The 19,875-nt window shown below is 42.2% G+C and overlaps 2 protein-coding genes across 5 annotated transcripts; both read left to right on the top strand.

Annotated features, from left to right (window-relative positions):
• Positions 1-1,500: 1,500 nt before the first annotated feature.
• Positions 1,501-8,666, top strand: LOC146557632 (very long chain fatty acid elongase 4-like). The gene is made up of 7 exons (XM_085248236.1): positions 1,501-1,783; positions 3,081-3,172; positions 3,766-3,953; positions 5,137-5,217; positions 6,354-6,525; positions 6,649-6,776; positions 8,299-8,666. Exons 2-7 carry the CDS (start codon positions 3,106-3,108, stop codon positions 8,593-8,595), a joined length of 933 nt encoding a protein of 310 aa, XP_085104362.1. The 5' UTR covers positions 1,501-1,783; positions 3,081-3,105; the 3' UTR covers positions 8,596-8,666.
• Positions 8,667-12,482: 3,816 nt separating this feature from the next.
• LOC146557631 (microtubule cross-linking factor 3-like) lies at positions 12,483-19,149 on the top strand. Of its 4 annotated transcripts, none has more exons than XM_085246793.1 (9): positions 12,483-12,578; positions 12,660-13,696; positions 14,270-14,494; positions 14,682-14,840; positions 15,156-15,224; positions 15,803-16,072; positions 16,148-16,534; positions 18,020-18,682; positions 19,020-19,149. In XM_085246793.1, the coding sequence occupies exons 2-9, from the start codon at positions 12,953-12,955 to the stop codon at positions 19,134-19,136; spliced, it is 2,634 nt and encodes an 877-aa protein (XP_085102919.1). In that variant the 5' UTR covers positions 12,483-12,578; positions 12,660-12,952; the 3' UTR covers positions 19,137-19,149. The 4 variants fall into 4 exon arrangements, with proteins under 4 accessions (XP_085102919.1, XP_085102921.1, XP_085102920.1 ...); XM_085246795.1 differs by having other exon boundaries at positions 18,020-18,708; positions 19,020-19,038; XM_085246794.1 differs by lacking the exon at positions 19,020-19,149 and adding an exon at positions 18,818-18,955 and having other exon boundaries at positions 12,485-12,578.
• The last annotated feature ends 726 nt before the right edge of the window (positions 19,150-19,875 follow it).

Here is a 19,875-nt window from a genome sequence, read left to right as displayed (position 1 = left end):
TCCAGCATGTTGCACAACCTAAAAGATGAAAAAGAAGAAAAAAACAGCAGTTTGGCTGCAGATGCACTATCGATTGCAAATGCTAAAATGTCTAAAGGAAGGAAGAATATGAGCAACTTCCTATATTTCTTTCTTGCAACACTCAAAGAATAAGTATGCAAAAAAAAAAGGGTGGGGGGGCAACTTTGTCCTTTTTGCAATCACAAACACACACTGAAACTATTAGAAAGCACACAAAAACAGTTATTCGTCTCATCCGAGGGAGCGTGGGGGAAGGCAGGCCTGCAAAGAATGTCAATTTTAGAAATTATAGATCTCCTGTTAACGAAGCAAATAACTGCAAGCACCATAATTACAGTGCAACTGGAGCCATGCAAATAAACCATCAAGGCAAATTTGAATAAATTGCACCAGAGGAAGCACACTGTTTCATGCATTGTTTAGACATAATCTACTGTTCAGTTTATTTTGTATATAGTTCAATCGATCAATGCCAAATTCAGACAGCAGTCAAAACTATTTAAATATTAAGGTGTCTATTAGTGACACAGCATCTTGCAGATGTAGACATGATTACCTTCACAGACCTGTGAATGTATATGCAGTTTTTATTTACAGGGTATCATACAGGACTTAACTGTACTGCAGCAATATCAAAACAAATGGACAGAGGACGTCAGTTTACAAGTTGTATTTGGAGAGAAAGGCATTAATCTGAGCCATTACACCTGTTCCTTGTAGCTTGGTTTAAACACAAACAGACACAGGATACGTTCACATCCTTCACTGTTCTGGATGCCTACAGCCTTTTGGTGGTTGGGCCAGGTTAGTGCAGTCCAGCTGGATCTGTCACCCTTCCTCACAGAAAAGCCTATAAATGGCTCTGGCACAGCAATAGAGCCTTTTCAAATGTACTGGATTCTCCAAAACAGCACAGCCTGACACACTAGTCAAAACTAATTTTCACTTGTAGGTTATGCTGTGACAACTAACCTAACAAACGCAGACAGTGACATATAGCCATAATAATTCGATGACTAATGTTGTGACTTGGCAATACATTTTTGATAAAGGAAATGGGAAATTTCGCTCCACCAAAATACATAAACCAGCTTTCCTTCTGAGGAAACCCTCCTAAAGGAGTCTTGAGCCGGTGACGGTGAATTGAAAACTTGAAGATAGCCTAACAGCACCATCTAGTGGAGAAATCCGACAGGGACGTTTTTACGAGTAAGGCAACCTGCAGAGCCAAACCTCTAGGATGTATATAGTTGTTTTAGGCTGTGAATAGAAAGTTATTATCATTTATCTATTTTTATTAAGATATATGAATAGCAACGAAGCTAGTTTGCTTCTTAATTATCTAACTGTTTATATGTACGGTTAGTAAATGCCGAGGTTTATCACAAGTGCGACAACGCGAGCACGGCCACGAGGTGAGCTGCCATCGCCTGATGCGCGTGAGACGGTAGAGTCGATTCCCGCATGCGCAATGCGCTCTGGCTTCCCTGCTTCCAGGAGATTGGGAGAAGAAGATGCGGCTGAGCGGCCGGCACGGACCGACTGCTTAACGGGCAAACCTTAGTCATAGGTTTCCACTTGCCTTTTCTTTTGTTAGTTTCTTGCCAAATTTGCTGCTTGATGTCGAATTTGAACAGGAGCAGCGAATGAACTGATAAGCTGTAAGGGCAGAAGAAGAAGAGGGGGAGCGAAACAGTTACTGACAGGAGTTGGGCATCATATTGCCACCGGATGTCATTATACGCTTTTAAATATCGAGGACGTAAGTAAATGCATCTTTAAAAACTATTGCATGAGTTTTAAGTGTTATTGTAATGCGGTTTTGAGTATACTTTGTTCTTGTGAGTTTATTATACATGAAAATTAAACATTTGAGCTTTAATTTTGGAGTTACTTAGAGAGGGGACGAGCCTTTTGTACACCAGAAATAATGTATTTAACGCTGGCGGATGAAGAATCACATTTCTATGGCTTGCAAGCTACAAAGAACTATAGTATCAGCCCTCAGTGCCTTTCAGCTACCACCTGTTACCACCATCCGAATAAAGCTGACTGGAGTAAATCACTTGTTGGACCCCTTTTAAAATAAAAAGGGCGATGTGTTTATTCTTTTAAATCCCCATCATTGCAAAAATGACAGTATCACTGCTGTGCAGTGTGCAGGTTGTATTGTCTGTTTTCCTTTCTTTCTTTATTTTTATTTTTTGCGTATGTCATAGCACATATAGGCAGATAACCATCCGGCAGGCTGTCAAATGGTTGGGCATTTGTTCTTAGGCCTACATCTAAGCTCGTTGATCAATTGAATGTAAGCCTCTTGAGCGGTCAGGGCGAAACCTGCTGACACATGCGCCCCAGTCTTTTTGTTCTTGCACAGACCCGGTTAACCCTCTCTTATCTGATCTCCCTCCGCGGCCCTCTGCTGCTCAACTAAACCCTGGACCCTGGATTGGATGTGATGCATCCTGCAAATAAAGTTATCCTGATAAAGCTATGAGCAACTCTGTGCTCAACACTCAACACTTTCCTTCCACTGAGCGCTCACTGGTGGGCAGTAGTTACTGTACACTTAGCAATTAATTATTTAAAGGGCAGCTGATCTGACGCATAGGATTAATTATAGATTAATATAGAGACACCTGCTCCCAGCTCTCAAGTGGATAAAAAGGGTTTGTTATGTAATGCTGCCTTATCAATGGGGTGCAAATCGCCCTCTGCATTATTACTGTCTCATATGTGTGCGTTTTTTATTTGTGTGCCCATTATTACTCAGTATCCTCCATCCATTTTCCTGTAGTTATCTGTAACTGATGGGAGTGCCCAGCAATCATAATAATCAACTTCCTGTGGAGGTTTGTGGTGAATAGGTGACTAATGTGCACTTTCAATGGAGAAAAGAGTGAAAAGAAAAAACTTCATCATGCATTTATCATAACATGCATTTAACATATTATTTGAGCTGTTGAAATGTTTGACTTTAGTCCAGACATCGTTTACCAATACAGTGTAACTCTAGCTGATTTTGATATTCTGCTCTTCTCTCTCTCTCTCCACCACAGTGTAATCTAGACCAAAGGCAGAGCCATGGAGGTTGTAACGCATCTTGTGAATGACACTGTAGAGTTTTACAAATGGAGCCTTACTATAGCAGGTAAGCTAGGATCTCTTGCTTGGAAACAACACGCAATAGGAGCTTTCACTACATACGCACATCTGTGGGGTGGCAACATGGTTTGTTCAACAGTGGCTGCATAATCATAATAATGGATTATTATAACTTCACCAAAAGTGATCGATGTCTCTTGTTTTCATCATCATGCAGTCGTGTGTATGTGTAGATGTGCTTGCTGATGGTATATGGAGTGAACAGAAAACTGCAAAAGTAAACATACTTGATGCTTTGCAAGTGTGTTTACAGCTACGTGCGTGTATCAAGTGAAAGAGGAACTGCAAAACTAAACTTGTCAGCTTATTTTTGAGCCGGGAAGAGTATTTTCACCTTCAACTTACATCCTCTGTACTGTTTTTATAGAGCTAATAAATGAATGCCAAACTATAACTTCTGTAGCTTGTGTTCTTAGTAAAAAATAAATAATAAAATTAATAAAGATTATGAGGGTTTGTGGATCAACTTTACAACATATGTTTATTAATGCTTCAGTTGAATCTATCCTGATATTTACAGCTGTAACTTGTGTTTTTCTTCCCCACCCTTAAAATTAACTGTAACCCCTTTACCATCAGACAAGAGGGTTCAGCACTGGCCCATGATGTCCTCTCCCTTCCCTACTCTGGCTATCAGCTGCCTGTACTTGATCTTCCTGTGGGCAGGACCTAAATACATGCAAGATCGCCAGCCCTACACACTCAGGAAGACCCTCATAGTCTACAACTTCAGCATGGTGGTCCTCAACTTCTACATCGCCAAAGAGGTGAGTGCCATTGTAGCCTTTGAAGGACCGATCATAGCTTAAAGTGGAGGTACTAGATGCTTAAAAGAGCCACGATATGGTGCTTGGCAGATTCTGGGCAGAATCTAAATTGAAAATACATTTTTTGTCCATCAAACTTACAAACAAACATAAAAAAATACTTTACAAAGCACTATATATTTTGTATATACATGAAATATACCTTAGAGCTTATTAAAGGAAATGGATGTATGACACAGATTCTGCAGGTCTGTGAATTCAGTTTCCAGCTTTAAAGATTGTGGATCTAATCAAATGAACATTTTATTTCTTTCCCTAATAAAGAGAAAATATTTCAACTTAATCTTACTGTCAAATAACCATTATTTGCACAAGTCAGAAGCGGCTGCAGTATTTTGTGGCTACCTTTTTTGATGTTAGCAATAATGCTCATATAACATGTTTGCAGTGAAGCCCACAGCATGAACATCTGTCACTGAATGCACCAAATAACAGCATTTCAGTCCGCTCAGAGTTTTCAGAACTCTTACCTGAGGGGGTTTAATGTAGCTTCCTTGATCACCCATTTTCTCTGGTAACTCCATTACGTGGATGGAACTGCCTTTACTCCCTACTAGAAGAACCTGGAGGGCAGCCAGTAAGATTAGTGTGGAAACCTTTGTATTGAATAAATAAAGACATTTTTAATTTGGTGCGTCATATATCCAGTCAACTAGAAGCATAAGACGTAGGAGAAATTCGATTTTTGGATATACATATTTTTTAACTGTCTATGTGACTTTAAATGAGTAGGCATCATATTTAGTGATTTACATTACCAAAGTCTTGTATTGCATACATGGCAATGCATCTGCAAAACATGTTCAATTCTACAAGAAAAGAAAGTGGGGAGATTCACGTGAATTATAGGAGCACATAGGCTCTTTCACTAATTTGATCTTTTTGAGTCAAATTTGTGTCTGCTTACATTCTTCATGTATTTTTGGATAAACTGAAGGTCCTATCTGCACAGAATCTCATGTTCAGTCCTGCTCTCTGTGTGCTGTTAATGTTTTAGCAGTGCTTACGTGAAAAAGGGTAATTGAACAGGAGTGACTTGCAGTAGTTGTCGGTCTCTCCAGATCACAGGCAGGATCTGTTGTTCTGCTCTCATCCTTGTTCCGACTTTGTGTCCTCTCATCAGCTCCTACTAGCCTCCAGAGCAGCCGGGTACAGCTACCTCTGTCAGCCTGTAAACTACTCGAATGATGTCAATGAAGTCAGGGTAGGTTCCCTCGCACGCACAGACATCTAAAAAGCAATCTGTGAACATCCTTCGCACACAGTTTACCTCTGCACTGGACATAGTTAGGGTAAAATAACATTAATATGACACTTTTTAGTATGACAATTTTTTTACTACTTTTGCTAATCTTTTGTAAAGCAGTGGGGCTGCAGTATTGACACAGGAAAGAAGAGCCACATTTCTTGACTGTACATATATCACTATAAGCATGAAGGAGAGTGAGGGCTGAGAGATACTGTATATTTCTAATGATTTCAGCACAAAGAGGGTTTGGCTCAACACTCAGAGGGGCGGGACCAGTCAGTCTCACCACCCTTAAGCTCCGCCCCATCTCCACCTTTAGGCTTCACGCTTTCATGATGGCCTTAAGGATAAGAGATGCCAGAGCAAGATGGCTTAGAGAGCAACCTTGTGTGCTGTGTGTCACAAGGGGAGTAATTTGTACTGCGACAGAGTTGAATAGGATAACAGAGAGAGAGATTTTGACATGCTGTGTTAGTATAAAGGAGTTACTAAAAATATTTGATTTGCTGATCTCTCCAAAGATCCTCAGTTGCTACATTTTTCTGTCATCTAAAGATTTTCTATTAGTACAAAGGAAACTCAGGCAAAGAATCTGCTTCATTATTTGTGTACTAGGAAGAATACCACGCTAGAGATCACCACTAAAGAAATATTAATATATATTGTACCAATAACTATGTAAATATATAATTTACATAGTTTACAATAATGTTATTTTATGTGGGATTCTGATGTTGTCTACAGTTGCCATTGGCTTTGTTTACAGTGATCTTAACTCCATATAATCATTATTTGCAGAACATTTGTTACCAGCAATGTTTCACTGAAGAAACCTTCAGAAAAGGAATCAGAAACAGGCTGTAAATAGTTAAATATGACCTACATAGGACCTTAACCTCCTCCGGAGGTCTTGTTTAGGATGCAAGGGATGTAACAGGTCTGTGTTGAGAAGAGTGAAATATAAGATGCAAAAAAGTCAGAGAAGTCAAATGTAATGTCCCATGCATTGTCTCAAAAGGTTTATTGACTTATGTGACGGATTCACCTCGGTGTGCTGTGATAATTCACCTTGCCTCATTTTATATCTTTAGATAGCCTCGGCTCTTTGGTGGTACTACATCTCCAAAGGAGTGGAGTTCCTGGACACTGTCTTTTTCATACTGAGGAAGAAGTTCAACCAAGTCAGCTTCCTCCACGTCTACCATCACTGCACCATGTTCATCCTCTGGTGGATTGGAATCAAATGGGTTCCCGGTGGACAATGTGAGTCAAAGAATCAGACTAGAGCTTGTCTTTGTACTTGGAGCTGGAAAATAGGCACATTACGGCTGTTTAGTAATAACACAGCCACCATCACCTCTGATATAAATGTAACTGTTTCCACAGCATTTTTTGGTGCAACCATCAACTCTTCCATCCACGTCCTCATGTACGGGTACTATGGCTTGGCTGCCTTGGGACCTCAGATGCAGAAGTACCTCTGGTGGAAGAAATACCTCACCATTATCCAGATGGTAAGTGGCACCTTTAGGGATGCATCATATATCAAATAACTTGACGTTATTGATTGCGAAAGTTTAGCCAACAGTTTTTTATGCTAACATGGTGTGATTGGTGTTTTTTGCCTCTCCGAATTACCTGAGCTAATTGTGAGGACAATGAAACACACTTTGGGTTTCACTTGCCTCAGAGTGATTATTAGTGACAATGGTTATCATCTAAAGATCCACTGATCTGCTAATATGTGAAGCCCCTAGATATAGTTTGCACCTTCATCCAGTTATAATAAAGTTTACGCAGAAACGCAGAGCTTATGAAGCTAATAATGAATTGCTATAAATGTGCTACAAATGAGCGCTTAATTAATTTTTTGCTTGTATTTAATTAACTATATCTGAATTTGTTGAACTCTTACAGACTTAATTAGACCTTTCCATCAGCAATGAGTCTTTTGAAGTCTGCCACATTTATGACTGAAAATTGGTTGACAGTGTATTCTTTATTCCACACATAGGGAATATTAATAAGATAGGATAAGACAAGATGACCTTTATTAGTCCCACGTGTGGGAAATTTGTTTTGTTACAGCAGTGGACAGTGCAAAGTTGCATAGAAAAATTAGAGAAAAAACACTGGAATAATATATCTATGAGATACTGTACACAATAATAAAATACTATATACAATCGAATAAAATAGAATACAAATGCTAGATACAATTGATTATAATACAACGATGCCAGAAAAGAGTATTGCACTTAGTGTTATTGCTATTGCACATGTGTGGATGTGTGTGTTTGATCAGTTAAAGTCTTTGTTGTGGAGTCTGACAGCAGTAGGGAGGAAAGACCTGCGAAATCTCTCCGTCCCACATCGTGGGTGCCACAGCCTGCCACTGAAGGAGGCAGGCAGGTTTTAATATAATGTTATATTAAAAAATCAACTTTTAAATCTGTAACTATATTTTCCTCTTAGATCTTCACATTTTAAAGATTAATACAATTGGGTATCATATCAGTATGAAACATTATTTAATTGTTATAAACTTTTAATATAGTGATAATAGGCTTTTAGGAAATGTTATTAGCATTGATTCTAGAGGTTCCATGGTGTAGTAGCGAACACATTAGTCTAGCACAAGGTGGATCCCTGGTTTGATACTGCGAAGAGATGCAATCTCAGGGGATCACAGGCTAGTCCCAGGTCCCAAGACTGGATAAATTGGAGGGTTGCATCAGGAAAAGCATCCGATGTAGAATTTGTGCCAAATCAGATATGCTGATTCATCCACCGTGGTGAACCACTGGGATTAAACTTGGGAACAGGAGTGAAGTCAGCCCTCTGAAACAGCTGTATGCATGAGAAACACAAATATGTAGGCTTTAGTGTTAAGAAGTTAATCTGACAGATCTTCGTTTGTTACTGATTTCTGCCTGTTTCAGTGATAGCTCTGATTTTAGTTGGTAGTTGTATATTCAAAAATTCAGACTGCTTCTTCTGTGTCTTTTTAATCTTTTTTTCTTACATACTCACCAGATCCAGTTCCACGTAACCATCGGCCACGCTGGCCACTCCCTCTACACCGGCTGTCCGTTCCCCTGCTGGATGCAGTGGGCTCTGATTGGCTACGCCGTCACCTTTATCATCCTCTTCGCCAACTTCTACTACCACGCTTATCGACGCAAGCCTGCCTTTTCTCGGAAAGGAGGGAAGCCCATAACAAACGGCTCCTCTGTGGTGGCTAACGGTCATAGCAAAGTGGAGGAAGAGGAGGAGGACGATGAGGAGGACAACGGAAAGAGGCAAAAGAAAGGAAGAGCGAAAAGGGAGTAAAGCAGGAAACGGGGCTTGCTTTGCGAAAAGCAGACAGTTATTTTATAGGCCAGAGAAAGAGGGAGGGGAGGGGAGGGGAGGGGAGGGATAAACAGAGTTCAAACCAGACGATCATCCCTGCAAATAAAGTGGATGGATGTGATTAGGGACCAACTTGATGAAGTGAATGGTTAGCAGTGTGTGTTCACTGGGTGTGTCTGTAAATGGTTCTGGTTTTGAGGGGACGAGAGTGTCGGTTGTCTCCATGACAGCTTTCTTTTGTAATTAAATCCAGATAAGAAAAGAAAATTGCTGTTCGTGTAGGCCCACCCCCCCGTTCCTCTGTCCAGCTCTGTTTTGGACCATAGTAGGACCAAAATATTAAAGGAACCGCATCCTGCTCAGCATCCACTTACTTTCAACCGGAATCCACCTCCAACTTTTGTACTCTGGATTCCAGTACTGTTTAAAAGCTTAATAGTGTTTAATAAGCTAAATTAATTTATTTTCTAGTGCTTTCAATGAGTATCAATTCATTTGGGGCAGGGATAGCTCAGTAGGTAAAGTGGTCGCCCCATGATCGGAAGGTCGGCGGTTCGAATCCACTTAACAGCTACCCTGAGGTACCCCTGAGCAAGGTACCATCCCTACACACTGCTCCCCGGGCGCCTGCTTAGTGGGCTGCCCACTGCTTCACTGAGTGAATGGGTCAAATGCAGAGAAAAACAAGTAATTTCCCCATGGGGATCAATAAAGTATCCATTATTATTATTTAAACTGTTAACAAGGGGAAAAAACATTCAAAACTCTGATCTTTCTTTTTTTTTCTTTTTTGGTTTGGGGGGTAATCATTGTTTACAAATACTTAGTTTACCTTAACATGGCTAGCAAAGAAACAAAAAAACATGTCTCTACATTATCTGCCATCAACTCTTTGCAGTCAGCTGCACCATCTACCAGACTTCAAATTTCACTGTCTTCTCTGATTTTATTTACCTGTGCTGCACTTACAGAGTGATACACTATTTTCTTTATGTGCTTTGTGGATTAAAAACCTGGTTTTAAATACTTTTGAGGGGGGCGGTGAAATTGTAGGTTTTTTTTTATAGAGTCACGCTAATTTATGATTATCTTTGTTATAATACACATTTCTGTGGGTCGTTCTTTCTTTTTGCTGTGCAATGTAGCTGAGGTGCAAGAATAAGAGATTGATGTACAGCTCAGTATTGTCTCACTGCCACGTAGAACGGACGGGGAAAGTCGTCTTGAGAAGAGCTTCGTCTTTTTTTTTTTAAGGAAAAGGATTGTCTTATTAAAACAGAAGTGACACAGCTTTCCCTGGCTGCACATATAACTGAAATAAAGACAATGTCAGCACCCCATAGGTTGCGTTTGTGTGTCTTTGTGCTAGTTTTGGCATTAGCGTCTGTGCATTCAGCTGCAAATCATCTGCTAAACTACCAGAAGCTAGTCTTCCCATCCTCCAACTTTCTCCCTTTGTCCTACTTACTTCATCTCTCCTATTTCCATCTGTACAATGGAAAGAGCTCTTATAGGTGAGTGTGTGTGACAGAGAGAGAGATAGGCAGAGGTAGGATGTGTGTTTGGCCTGCTCAGACAGATCTGCCCTAATCTTTGGGGGCAAATTGGCTTTAGCTCCAAAAGAGCTTATTTCCACGTCACTCCATAGGTTACTCAGGAAAGCGGGTCACTGAAAGAGAAGCCTTCACTAATCTGCCACCAGGTTGCTACTGCAACTCTCAAACTGCGTGGATTAGTTCATATTTGGCCTTGAAAATAGTTGATTTACAATGTGAACCATGTGTATTTAACAACTTCAAGATATTTGAAAAGAAATAGTAAATTCATCAGCCTGAATTATAACTCTGCCATTCTTGTGACACTGCATGATCTTTCCACACACTCACATTAATTTTTTTCATCATCCTGTAACAAGCAAACTACAGCCCACTCTTCTTTCGCCACACCATGAGTCACTAATGGCATCTATTCAATTATTTAGCCCCTATCATTTTCCTCGTCCATGCCTTTTCCTGTGTCCCGCAGCCTCTGCTCATTCTCAGGCCGTCATTTGTGGCTGCATGTCTGGAAAGTCAATTGCAATTCTTTTGCATCCTTTGTTGTATTTTTGCAAGTTCTCTTTATTTCCTCACATAATTTTCCCACATTCTTATCCCTCCTTCCTAGCATACATGCCCTACTCCTAAACTCCTACTTTCTTATAATGGTATACCTGTGGCTATTTTTATCTTTTTTTTTTCCACTGATGTCGTTAGCAAGGAGGTGGAAGGTTGTAGATGTGAATGATAGATTGGGTGAGATGATTGAGAGGAAGTAAATTTGTCCTCCTTGGGGACACAGAAGGATCTAAGCCAGCAACTAATAGGATTGCAGAATTGCCAAGGCTTTTCTATCAAAGGCATTTAGCACAGGACACTATAACCTGCATGCTTGCTGCTGTTGCTGCAGGAAGCAGAAAAAACATGTATGCACATGCATAAAATTGACCACTATTGCTACAGTTTGATGTGGAACTTAAAACATATGCATTCATAAAAACACACTGCTGCTTCCTGAATGTCTTCTTTCCTTTTGTGGCACACACAAACCTTTACACAAAGACAATAGAAGTTGTAGCTGGGATACCCAAGTGGGCCAGTTTGCTGGAAGGGTGAAGGGTCAGTTTTCCGGAGGGGGTTAAATCCTTGCAAACCTGACCTGGGTCTTACTCATCTCATTAGCAATTATATTACTAAGGAGCTCATTCTAGCTGAACAGAGAGTGGAAACAGTCAGCGTTTTACTGGCTCTCTCTCTCTATCTGTGAGGCAGATTACCCTCTGGGCTTCTGCATAGGCAGTTTTGTGTATGTAGAGCACCCTCTGTTGGGCCACGGTTATATTTCTTGATTATTTAGAGGTGAGAGGATGAGCCCAATGATACAAACCTGTTAAAAATGTAAATATAAACCAAATAAAATGCTGTGCAAGGAAGTTAAACTTCAATTCAGAACAGTTTAAAACCAGTGAGAGAGTAAAATGCACAGCCAGTGCGGTTAATTTTCAGCAATTCAGGAATTCAGCTCATGTTTGAGCATTTTCTCCTTGTTTCCTTCCCTTAAAAATGGCTTCTTGGCAGTCACACTTTCACTGAGACCATTTCTGATTAACCTTAAGTGAACAGTCAGGTCTTTACTGGATTGTTTCTTATTTCTTAAGTACATGACCTTCAGATATTGTTCATCTTCTGCTGTTTTTTTTAGGCCTGCCACTTTTTCTTTTTAACTCCTGACTTTAATCAGTTTCTTGAAAATTTTCAAGCACAACTGCGCACCATGAAGAGATATAGCAAGTGTTTGCCAAATAGTTCTTTGGGAATCACTTTGTTGGTGCAAAAGTATAATTTTATGTCCGTTAAATGTGGCTATCATTGGCACTTTTCACAGATTCAACTAAGCAAATGGGAACAACTTCTGTGTTTTTGCAATGGGCTGCTAGCAATAAGTGCCTAAAGATACAATTTTAGCTTTTTGGAGGCAAAATAAAAGGAAATTATGGGTTGACTGAGACTTTTACACAATACTGCAAGTAAAAAGGAGTAATAAATAACAGCAGGACTGGATGTGTCAGGAATCCTTTGCAGCTGGACCCACTGGAGGATTACACCAGCCCTTTCAGCAAACTGGAGCCCCAGAAATCGATGCCTGTTTCAGTATCAGTGAAGTGGACTGTATTCAAACCAACCAAGAGTAGTCTATTTCTTACATTCTTGTTAACATTGTGCAACATATTGTAGTACAACAATATAATGCTCTGAATATGAGACAGAGGAAGAGAGTGGGATATGTCTATAAGCACGAGGCTGTCGGGAGAGGCTGTTTTACTTCCTGTTCTGACGTCCACCATAACGTTTACGCCCCCGTGCCCCTGCCCTGCAGTGCCTGGTGGTACCCCGTGTCAGCGTCTCCTCTCTCAGAGGTCCGCGGTAAGTATTCAGCCACTATGTAAAATTCTAAATAAATGTTAAAACGCATTTGTTTTATTATTATTTTTAATACTTTTACAGAGTCGTGGCACCGCTCATGTGTTCCCCGCCCTCACTGGCTGTGCGTAAAGCTTTCGGGTCATATGCATATGGTTTGGGATGAGAGGATAGGGGCGCTGACAGCAGCGGCACAATAGCGACATCTAGTGGCTCACTGGAGGCAACTTTGAACTTTTAGAGTTTTTATGAATGTTTTGCTCATGTTTCAGTCAGGCTAAGATTTTCAGAAAATCCTTCTGTAGGGCTGCTTCGTTTTTCATCTATAAAAGCACGCAAATGCAGCGTGTGCGTGGAGTTTACTTGAGGTGGAAAAAATGAAGCCGACCGTGAGCGGCGCTGCAGATCCTTCTTCCACAGCACCGGCAGACAACAACGCAGGCAGGAGGAGGAGGCAGCACCGGGCTCCCTCGCCGGCTACAGCCCAGGAGGGGGCATTAAAGATTGTTCCCAGACACCCGGGCAGCTCCAGGCCTCCTGATCGTGCACGGAGAAGCGGGGATCTTGGGTTGAGGGACAGCCTGAGCACCGCACACAGAAGGGAGAGGGAGCCCGAGAGCCGCGGAGGGGCAGCTGTTCACCCGGATGGTGCTGAAGCTGAGCTTGTCAGACCAAACAGGGCGGATGCTGTCGAGGAAGATCCGGCAGATTTCCCTGTACCGACTCTAGGCTCTGCCTTAACCCGCTTTAAAGGTGACTCCACACAGCCTTTGTTTTCCGGCAGAGCTTATTCGCTGAAAGAAAAGGAGAGGAAGCCAGCTGAGAGAAGCGGACACGGGAAGAGAACCGACGTGTCCGCGGCCTGTGGAGCGGGCCTCGGTTTGGGTCTGTGGAAAGGGCGATGCTTACAGGCTGAGCTGATTCACTTCCACCTGCAGAAGAGACTCAAGAGGAGGGGAGCCAAGATGCAAGCCAAAGCGGACAGCACTGGGACGTCGGAGACCGCCGTGGAAGAGCCGGAGCGGGCTGCAGAGGCGACAGAGGCGGGGTCCGTGACACAGCAGGACCAGGCCCTGGAGGAGGAGATGGAGAGGCTGCTGGAGGAAAACGAAGATCTCAAGGTTTGATAGACTTTAACAAAAACATTTTTTTAAATAAAATTAAAATACTTTAAAATACATAATCTCACCTAACCTGAATTGTAGGCCAATGCTAAAGAGGTGAAATCATATTAGAATGACACAATTCAGAAACGTCTTAATTGTCATGAAATGACAGATAGCATATGGGGTCGATTATGTTTGTAGGACAGGCTCTCTGTCTTCAGTGAAAACGCATTCGCTATTGTAACTGTATATCGATCCTGATGCTATTGATTAATACGGATCGATTATATCTTGTGTTTAGAAGGGACTACCCACAATGCCACAGCTGGAATTCATATGTTTGCAATGTTGCATTTATATATCCCTGAAATGAACTGTGGAGTAATAAAGATGATCAGACTCACATCTGGAAAATGATTTTTTTTCAGGTTGTATATTTTAACCTGAACCTGAAAATCTGTAATACGTCTGGAGCTACTAGTCAGACTCTGAACCAATAAAATCTCCTGTTTTCGAAGTATATACACCTCCTGCTGTCAGTGTGACACATGTAGCAATCACATCTTCTGTCTGCTATGATTCTGCTAGTGTGAGATTGAAGAAATGAGGGCTGAGATGGACGAGATGCGAGACACTTTCTATGAAGAAGACACTTGCCAGCTCCAGGAAATGAGGCGTGAGCTAGAGAGAGCCAATAAAAACTGCAGAATCCTGCAGTATCGTCTGCGGAAGGCTGAGAGGAAGAGGCTGCGCTACGCCCAGACAGGAGAGATCGATGAAGAGTTGCTCAGGAGTCTGGAGCAGGACCTAAAGGTAGGGGAGGGGAGGAGATGACTCTGTGTGTTAAGGTTAATATGTTATGTATGGGAGGTTTTAATGTAGGCTAATACGAACCATCACGTTAGTTCAATTATTATGCATTTTACAGCAGCAAAAATCAAGTATAACAGATTATTAGTTATTTCTCCAAAACAGCAGGTTCAGGTTATGATTATTACAGGTAGCAAAGGATGTGTCTGTGAGGCTCCACCATGAGCTGGAAAAAGTGGAGGAGAAACGCACTAAGACGGAGGAGGAGAACGAAAAGCTGAGACAGAAGCTCATAGAGGTGGAAGTGACCAAACAAGCCCTGCAGAATGAACTAGAAAAAACCAAAGAGGTGTGTAAACGCTTCCCCACATCCATCACCATATATCAGAGGAGCATTAAATGTAATGTGTCATAAATGTCCACATATATGAATATTAAATGATCGACCAGCAACTTCATTAGGTAATACCTGAGTTGAACTTCAGCAGGTCGCATTGATCATTCACCGAGTTACTCCCACGTGATTGGCTGAACAGATATTTGCTTTAATCAGCAGTTGAGTGGGTATACTTAACAAAGTGGCCAGTAAGTGTACGCATACAAGTATACTCATAAATACATTAAGAAGTCATAATTTAATTTCAATTGCAATGTCCTCTTATAGTCTCAAAAGAGAAGAGGAAGCAAGGACGTCCAGAAGAGTGACAAGAAAGCAGCACAGACTCCCACTGAGGTGAGATGCTGTTATGATTAAAAATAATTATTTTATTTTGTGTATATTTATACATTTTTGGCATAAATGCTTACCTTGCCTAAACTGATGCAGATAATTGTTAGGAGGTAGTTCTCTTAGGAAAATGTGCAGTCTCATGTGAACTGATGTGTGAATATTTAGTCCTGTATCAGCTATTTTTAAACATGCACTTCAGCCTGGAGACAGCCTGCCCATGTATTGAGCAGTCAGGCCAAAGAATAAACAGCTTTTACCCTGCAAACTCTCAGGGTCCAACCTGAGATTTTGCGTATGAGCTTCTGTGATATCCTGTTGTGTCAAATGTTTGGCTTTTCACTTCCAGCTACAAAGTTTTAGTGAAAGCTGAGGGTTTGCAGAGCTGGAGCAATTTTGTTAGACTTATTACATGCCAAGAATCCGCTGAGTCCGACGAGAGATAACCGTCTGGCTCAGAAAGACTGTGGCTAAAAAATCTGCTCTTCACTTTAATCTTAAGTCTTAGGTCTCAATGCAGAAACCAGCCTTCTTAACAATTTAACAAATTCAATGCACTTGAGTGTATACAGTTTGTGTTTTAGGAGGACAATGAGGACCTGAAGTGCCAACTAGCTTTCATCAAAGAGGAGGCTGTGCTTATGAGGAAGAAAACAGCCAAGATTGACAAGGAGAAGGACCGGCTAGAGCAAGAGCTGCAGAAATACCGCTCGTTCTATGGAGAACTTGACAGTACCCACCCAAAAGGGGAGGCTGGGGGGCCACCCACCACGCGTGAGTCAGAGCTGAAGCTACGCCTTCGGCTGGTGGAGGAGGAAGCCAACATCCTCGGGAGAAAGATAGTTGAGTTAGAGGTAAGAGCAGACTGTGTGAAATTTCTGAATGAAAGATCATGTGATTTTTGCACCCGTCTCCCTTTTTCCTTACAGGTTGAGAACCGTGGCTTGAGGGCTGAGCTTGATGACCTCCGTGGAGAAGGAGAGAGCGGTGGAGGCTCGGGTTGTGGAGCGACAGGTGGGCCGGGCGCAGGCCGAGGCCTGGGGGATGATCTGACAGAGCTCAGACAACAGCTACAGCTGGTGGAGGACGAGGCAGAGCTCCTGAGGAGAAACCTGGCTGATGCTGAGGAACAGAACAAGAGGGTGACAGCTGAGCTGAACAAGTTACGCTTTAAAGCTGGCACTCATGAAGGAGGTGCCAGGCATGGAGGAGGAGGAGGAGTTACAGGAGGAGCAGGCATTGATGGAGCAAAGGCAGAAGCCCTCCAGGAGGAGCTGAAAGCTGCAAGACTGCAGATTAATGATCTAAGTGGCAAGGTAAGAAAGGCGTTAAACACTGACATAATATAAGATGCTGATCCATGTAATTCATTTAATGCTTTTATAATTAGTGTAATTATGATGCATTTAGGTATTAATTAGTAACTCATTCCCAAGACTGAGAGTCCACAAACACAATTCCCTAACAGTCTGTGGTTCCAAATACGTGTGTTGCCATCGGGGAAGGTACTCTAAGAGTACCCTCTCATCTCTTCTTTCCTCTCTTTTTTAGCTTTCATTTATTGGCTACTATAAATATTGATGCTGATAGATCTGCAAACATTTAAAATCAGTCGATAGTATCAGCCTGCTTGGTAAATCAGTTGGGTTTTTGTTATGATCTGCAGCAGCAGATTTTGTGGAGCAGAGAGTGAGGACCTATTTGCAGACAATGTAAGCAGGAACAGAACTATAACAAAAGGCGAGCAGATTATTCGGGCTGATTGGCAAAACAGTACAAAATAAGGAAACTGAACTGAAATCTAAACTGGGAAAGACACTAGAACATGGGAAGCACTGGAAACATAAGCTGTGTCTCAATTTAGGGGCTACTTTAGCCGCGCTCCTAATCCATTGCCGCACATGAAAACTATTTTTATATTATTATAAAAATATTTGAAATACTAATTTAATTAATACAGTATTGCAAAGAGTAATAAAAATAATATTACAACAAAGTAGCTGTCGCCATTGTTGGAAACTGGAATTGGCTGGGCCGCGCTATGAATTCTGGGATAGGTTGGGCCACGAAGGATAGTCCCGACCTATCCTTCAAATTCAGGGAAATGAACGACGCATTTGTCGGCCGCATTTGGAGCAGCCTTCGAATTGGGACAGCCTTCATTGCATTGCTGTGACGTAATTGGCCTTCAAATGCGGCCTCCGAAGGATGCAGCCCCTGAATTGAGACTCAGCCATAGAACCTGAGAGACACAGGGGAAGACAGACAGACACTCAGACAAAGGACTGAGACAATACGTACACTGAGAGGTGATCAGGGAAGTGGAAACACATGGGAACACAGCAGGAACAAATTAGACATAACGAGATAGGGAAAGCAAAACTGACACAATGAACATGAGACAAGGACTATCAAAATAAGACAGGAAGTAGCACGAACACAAAAACTCAAGAGACTCAAGACATACAGAGAGATGTAGGGTGAGAGATACAGAGCGAGGGAAAGACAAGACAGTTTTACATGCACCTTTCACAGTTCTGCATAACTTTAAGTGGGTAAAATAACTGAACAGTTTTTACAACAGGGGAAAATTGCCCATAAAGTCCCAAATCATTTTTTGTACCAGGGTGTAACATGTTCGATCCTGCTGCAAAGCCTGGTATTTTAACATTGCAGCCTATGAGGATTGACTTGCTTTTGGAACCAGCCTGCAATTTATAGTTTTATCTGTCCACCCCAGAGGTCACTGCTTCGCCAAAACATCTTAAAACAGTTCATCTCTCTCCGCCTCTTCCCATCAGGTTATGCAGCTGCAGTATGAGAACCGAGTGCTCCTCTCCAACATGCAACGCTACGATCTGGCTTCTCATCTCTCCCTGCGGCCGAGCCCACGGGACAGCGATGCAGAGAGCGATGCCGGTGGCACGACGAGTGGTCGCCGAGAGAGCGACGAGGACTCCACCTCATCCCGCCTGCTCCCTCCTCACCGCAAACGCGAGGGTCCTGTTGGTGGGGAAAGTGACTCAGATGAGGTGAGAAACAATAACGGCAGCAGTCGCTGCTTGACGCCCACCCGGGGCCTCTACACCCCTACTGGGCCAGAGGGCGCCGCCTCCTCCGCCTTATCCCGCTTCCTGCCTGGTGGCCGGTGCACCCTGCGTGAGCGGCAGCAGATGATAGACATCCGCGTGGAAGCAGAGAGGCTCGTTCGCACCATTGATAGGCTCATCGCCGATACTGCGGCCATCATCTCGGAGGCGAGAGTCTACGTTTCAAATGGCGACTTAATGTTCGGGAGGTCCGGCGAGGAGGGTGGGGAAGAAGATGGGAGCAGAATTAGGGAACATGAGCTGCTATATCGCATTAACGCCCAGATGAAAGCCTTTCGTAAGGAACTGCAGGCCTTCATAGACAGACTGGAAGTGCCGAAGCTAGAGGACAGGGAGTCAGAGGAGCCGCTGTCGGTGAGAATAGAACTGAAATATCTCATGTGAGCACGTAAAATATCCTCGAGAGTTAACTGTATTTCTTCCTTTTTCTCTCTTTATCCATACTCCCGTGTTTCTCATCTGTCGGTTTGCCGCTCCTCCCTCTCCCAGATGTTCCAGCCAATCATTTTACTCATCCTCATACTCGTGTTATTCTCATCCCTCTCTTACGCCACCATCTTCAAGCTCGTCTTTCTTTTCACTCTTTTCTTTGTTCTGTGATGCACACCTCCCTTTAACACACGTCATCCTTTGGTTTGTTTTCCCTCCGTTGATTTTTTTTCTTTCCATCCCCGCATCATTTGTTGCCAAGGTAACCGACAGCACAGTAAAAGCTCAGCACTTACCGAGGTTGCACTCACATTGGAGGAAGTGTGGCCAGCTTCAGCACTGGAATCTGCATTATCATCACGCATTGCCATCTGCATAAGACGCTCGAGACGGTAAGTTACAGACAGGTTACACATTGCAGATAGCGAGTGGAACTCTAACATAATAATGCTTAATTTTAAGCCTTAGTGATGTTTAAACGGTTAAATTGCAAAAATAATAATAATAATAATTCACGCCCCTAAGTTGTCATAAATAGGAAAATTTGTCTTACAGAGAACAAAATTGTTTTCAACTGGACTGTAAAAATGTCTATTTCTGCTAAATGCAATTAAGCATTTTAATGAAGCGGACAGCGGGGATGTAGTTTCAGTCTCAGATGGCCATCTGAGGAGCTGCAACTCCTCGTAGGCTTCATTTGTAAGCACTGGAAGTGTCCACGGGGTTAAAAACAGCCACCTCAGAGACTTATTGTAGTACAAACTTGCAGCACGACAGACATCATCAAAGAGTCCAGTTATATAATATGTCCTGTGTGTGTGTTTGTGTGTGTGGACATTTTAAGATGTGTGCCTGTTTGAATCATAATAATAAATAGTCCAGTTTTTTTGTAGTTCATTCCTCACTGTGCGGGTAATAGCTGTGGATTTAAAGCCAACGGAGATATGTTGGCATATTTGTGCGGAACTTGTTTAAGCCAAAATGAAAGTTTGGTCATATAGGTTTTATTCTGACTGGATGCAATCTGAACCACTTAGTGCTACTTAGTACATTAGCTGTTGTAACAGGACTTGACGGCAGCGACATCGTCTTTAATTTGTAGAACAACACTTGCTGTG

Source organism: Mchenga conophoros, linkage group LG15, assembly GCF_057382185.1.
Source record: "Mchenga conophoros isolate Kocher_MC1m ecotype Shallow Benthic linkage group LG15, M_conophoros_male_GT1.1, whole genome shotgun sequence".
NCBI classification, from domain to species: domain Eukaryota; kingdom Metazoa; phylum Chordata; class Actinopteri; order Cichliformes; family Cichlidae; genus Mchenga; species Mchenga conophoros.
Note: the sequence above shows the minus strand (reverse complement) of the source record. Positions and strands in the feature narration are given on the sequence as shown.

Coding starts and splice junctions, on each gene's coding strand:
- LOC146557631 (XM_085246793.1), top strand. CDS start 12,953: ATGAAGCCGACCGTGAGCGGCGCTGCAGATCCTTCTTCCACAGCACCG. Junction 14,841..15,155: donor AACTAGAAAAAACCAAAGAG/GTGTGTAAACGC, acceptor GTCCTCTTATAG/TCTCAAAAGAGAAGAGGAAG. Junction 18,683..19,019: donor AGTCAGAGGAGCCGCTGTCG/GTGAGAATAGAA, acceptor TTTGTTGCCAAG/GTAACCGACAGCACAGTAAA.
- LOC146557632 (XM_085248236.1), top strand. CDS start 3,106: ATGGAGGTTGTAACGCATCTTGTGAATGACACTGTAGAGTTTTACAAA. Junction 3,173..3,765: donor ATGGAGCCTTACTATAGCAG/GTAAGCTAGGAT, acceptor CTTTACCATCAG/ACAAGAGGGTTCAGCACTGG. Junction 3,954..5,136: donor ACTTCTACATCGCCAAAGAG/GTGAGTGCCATT, acceptor TCCTCTCATCAG/CTCCTACTAGCCTCCAGAGC.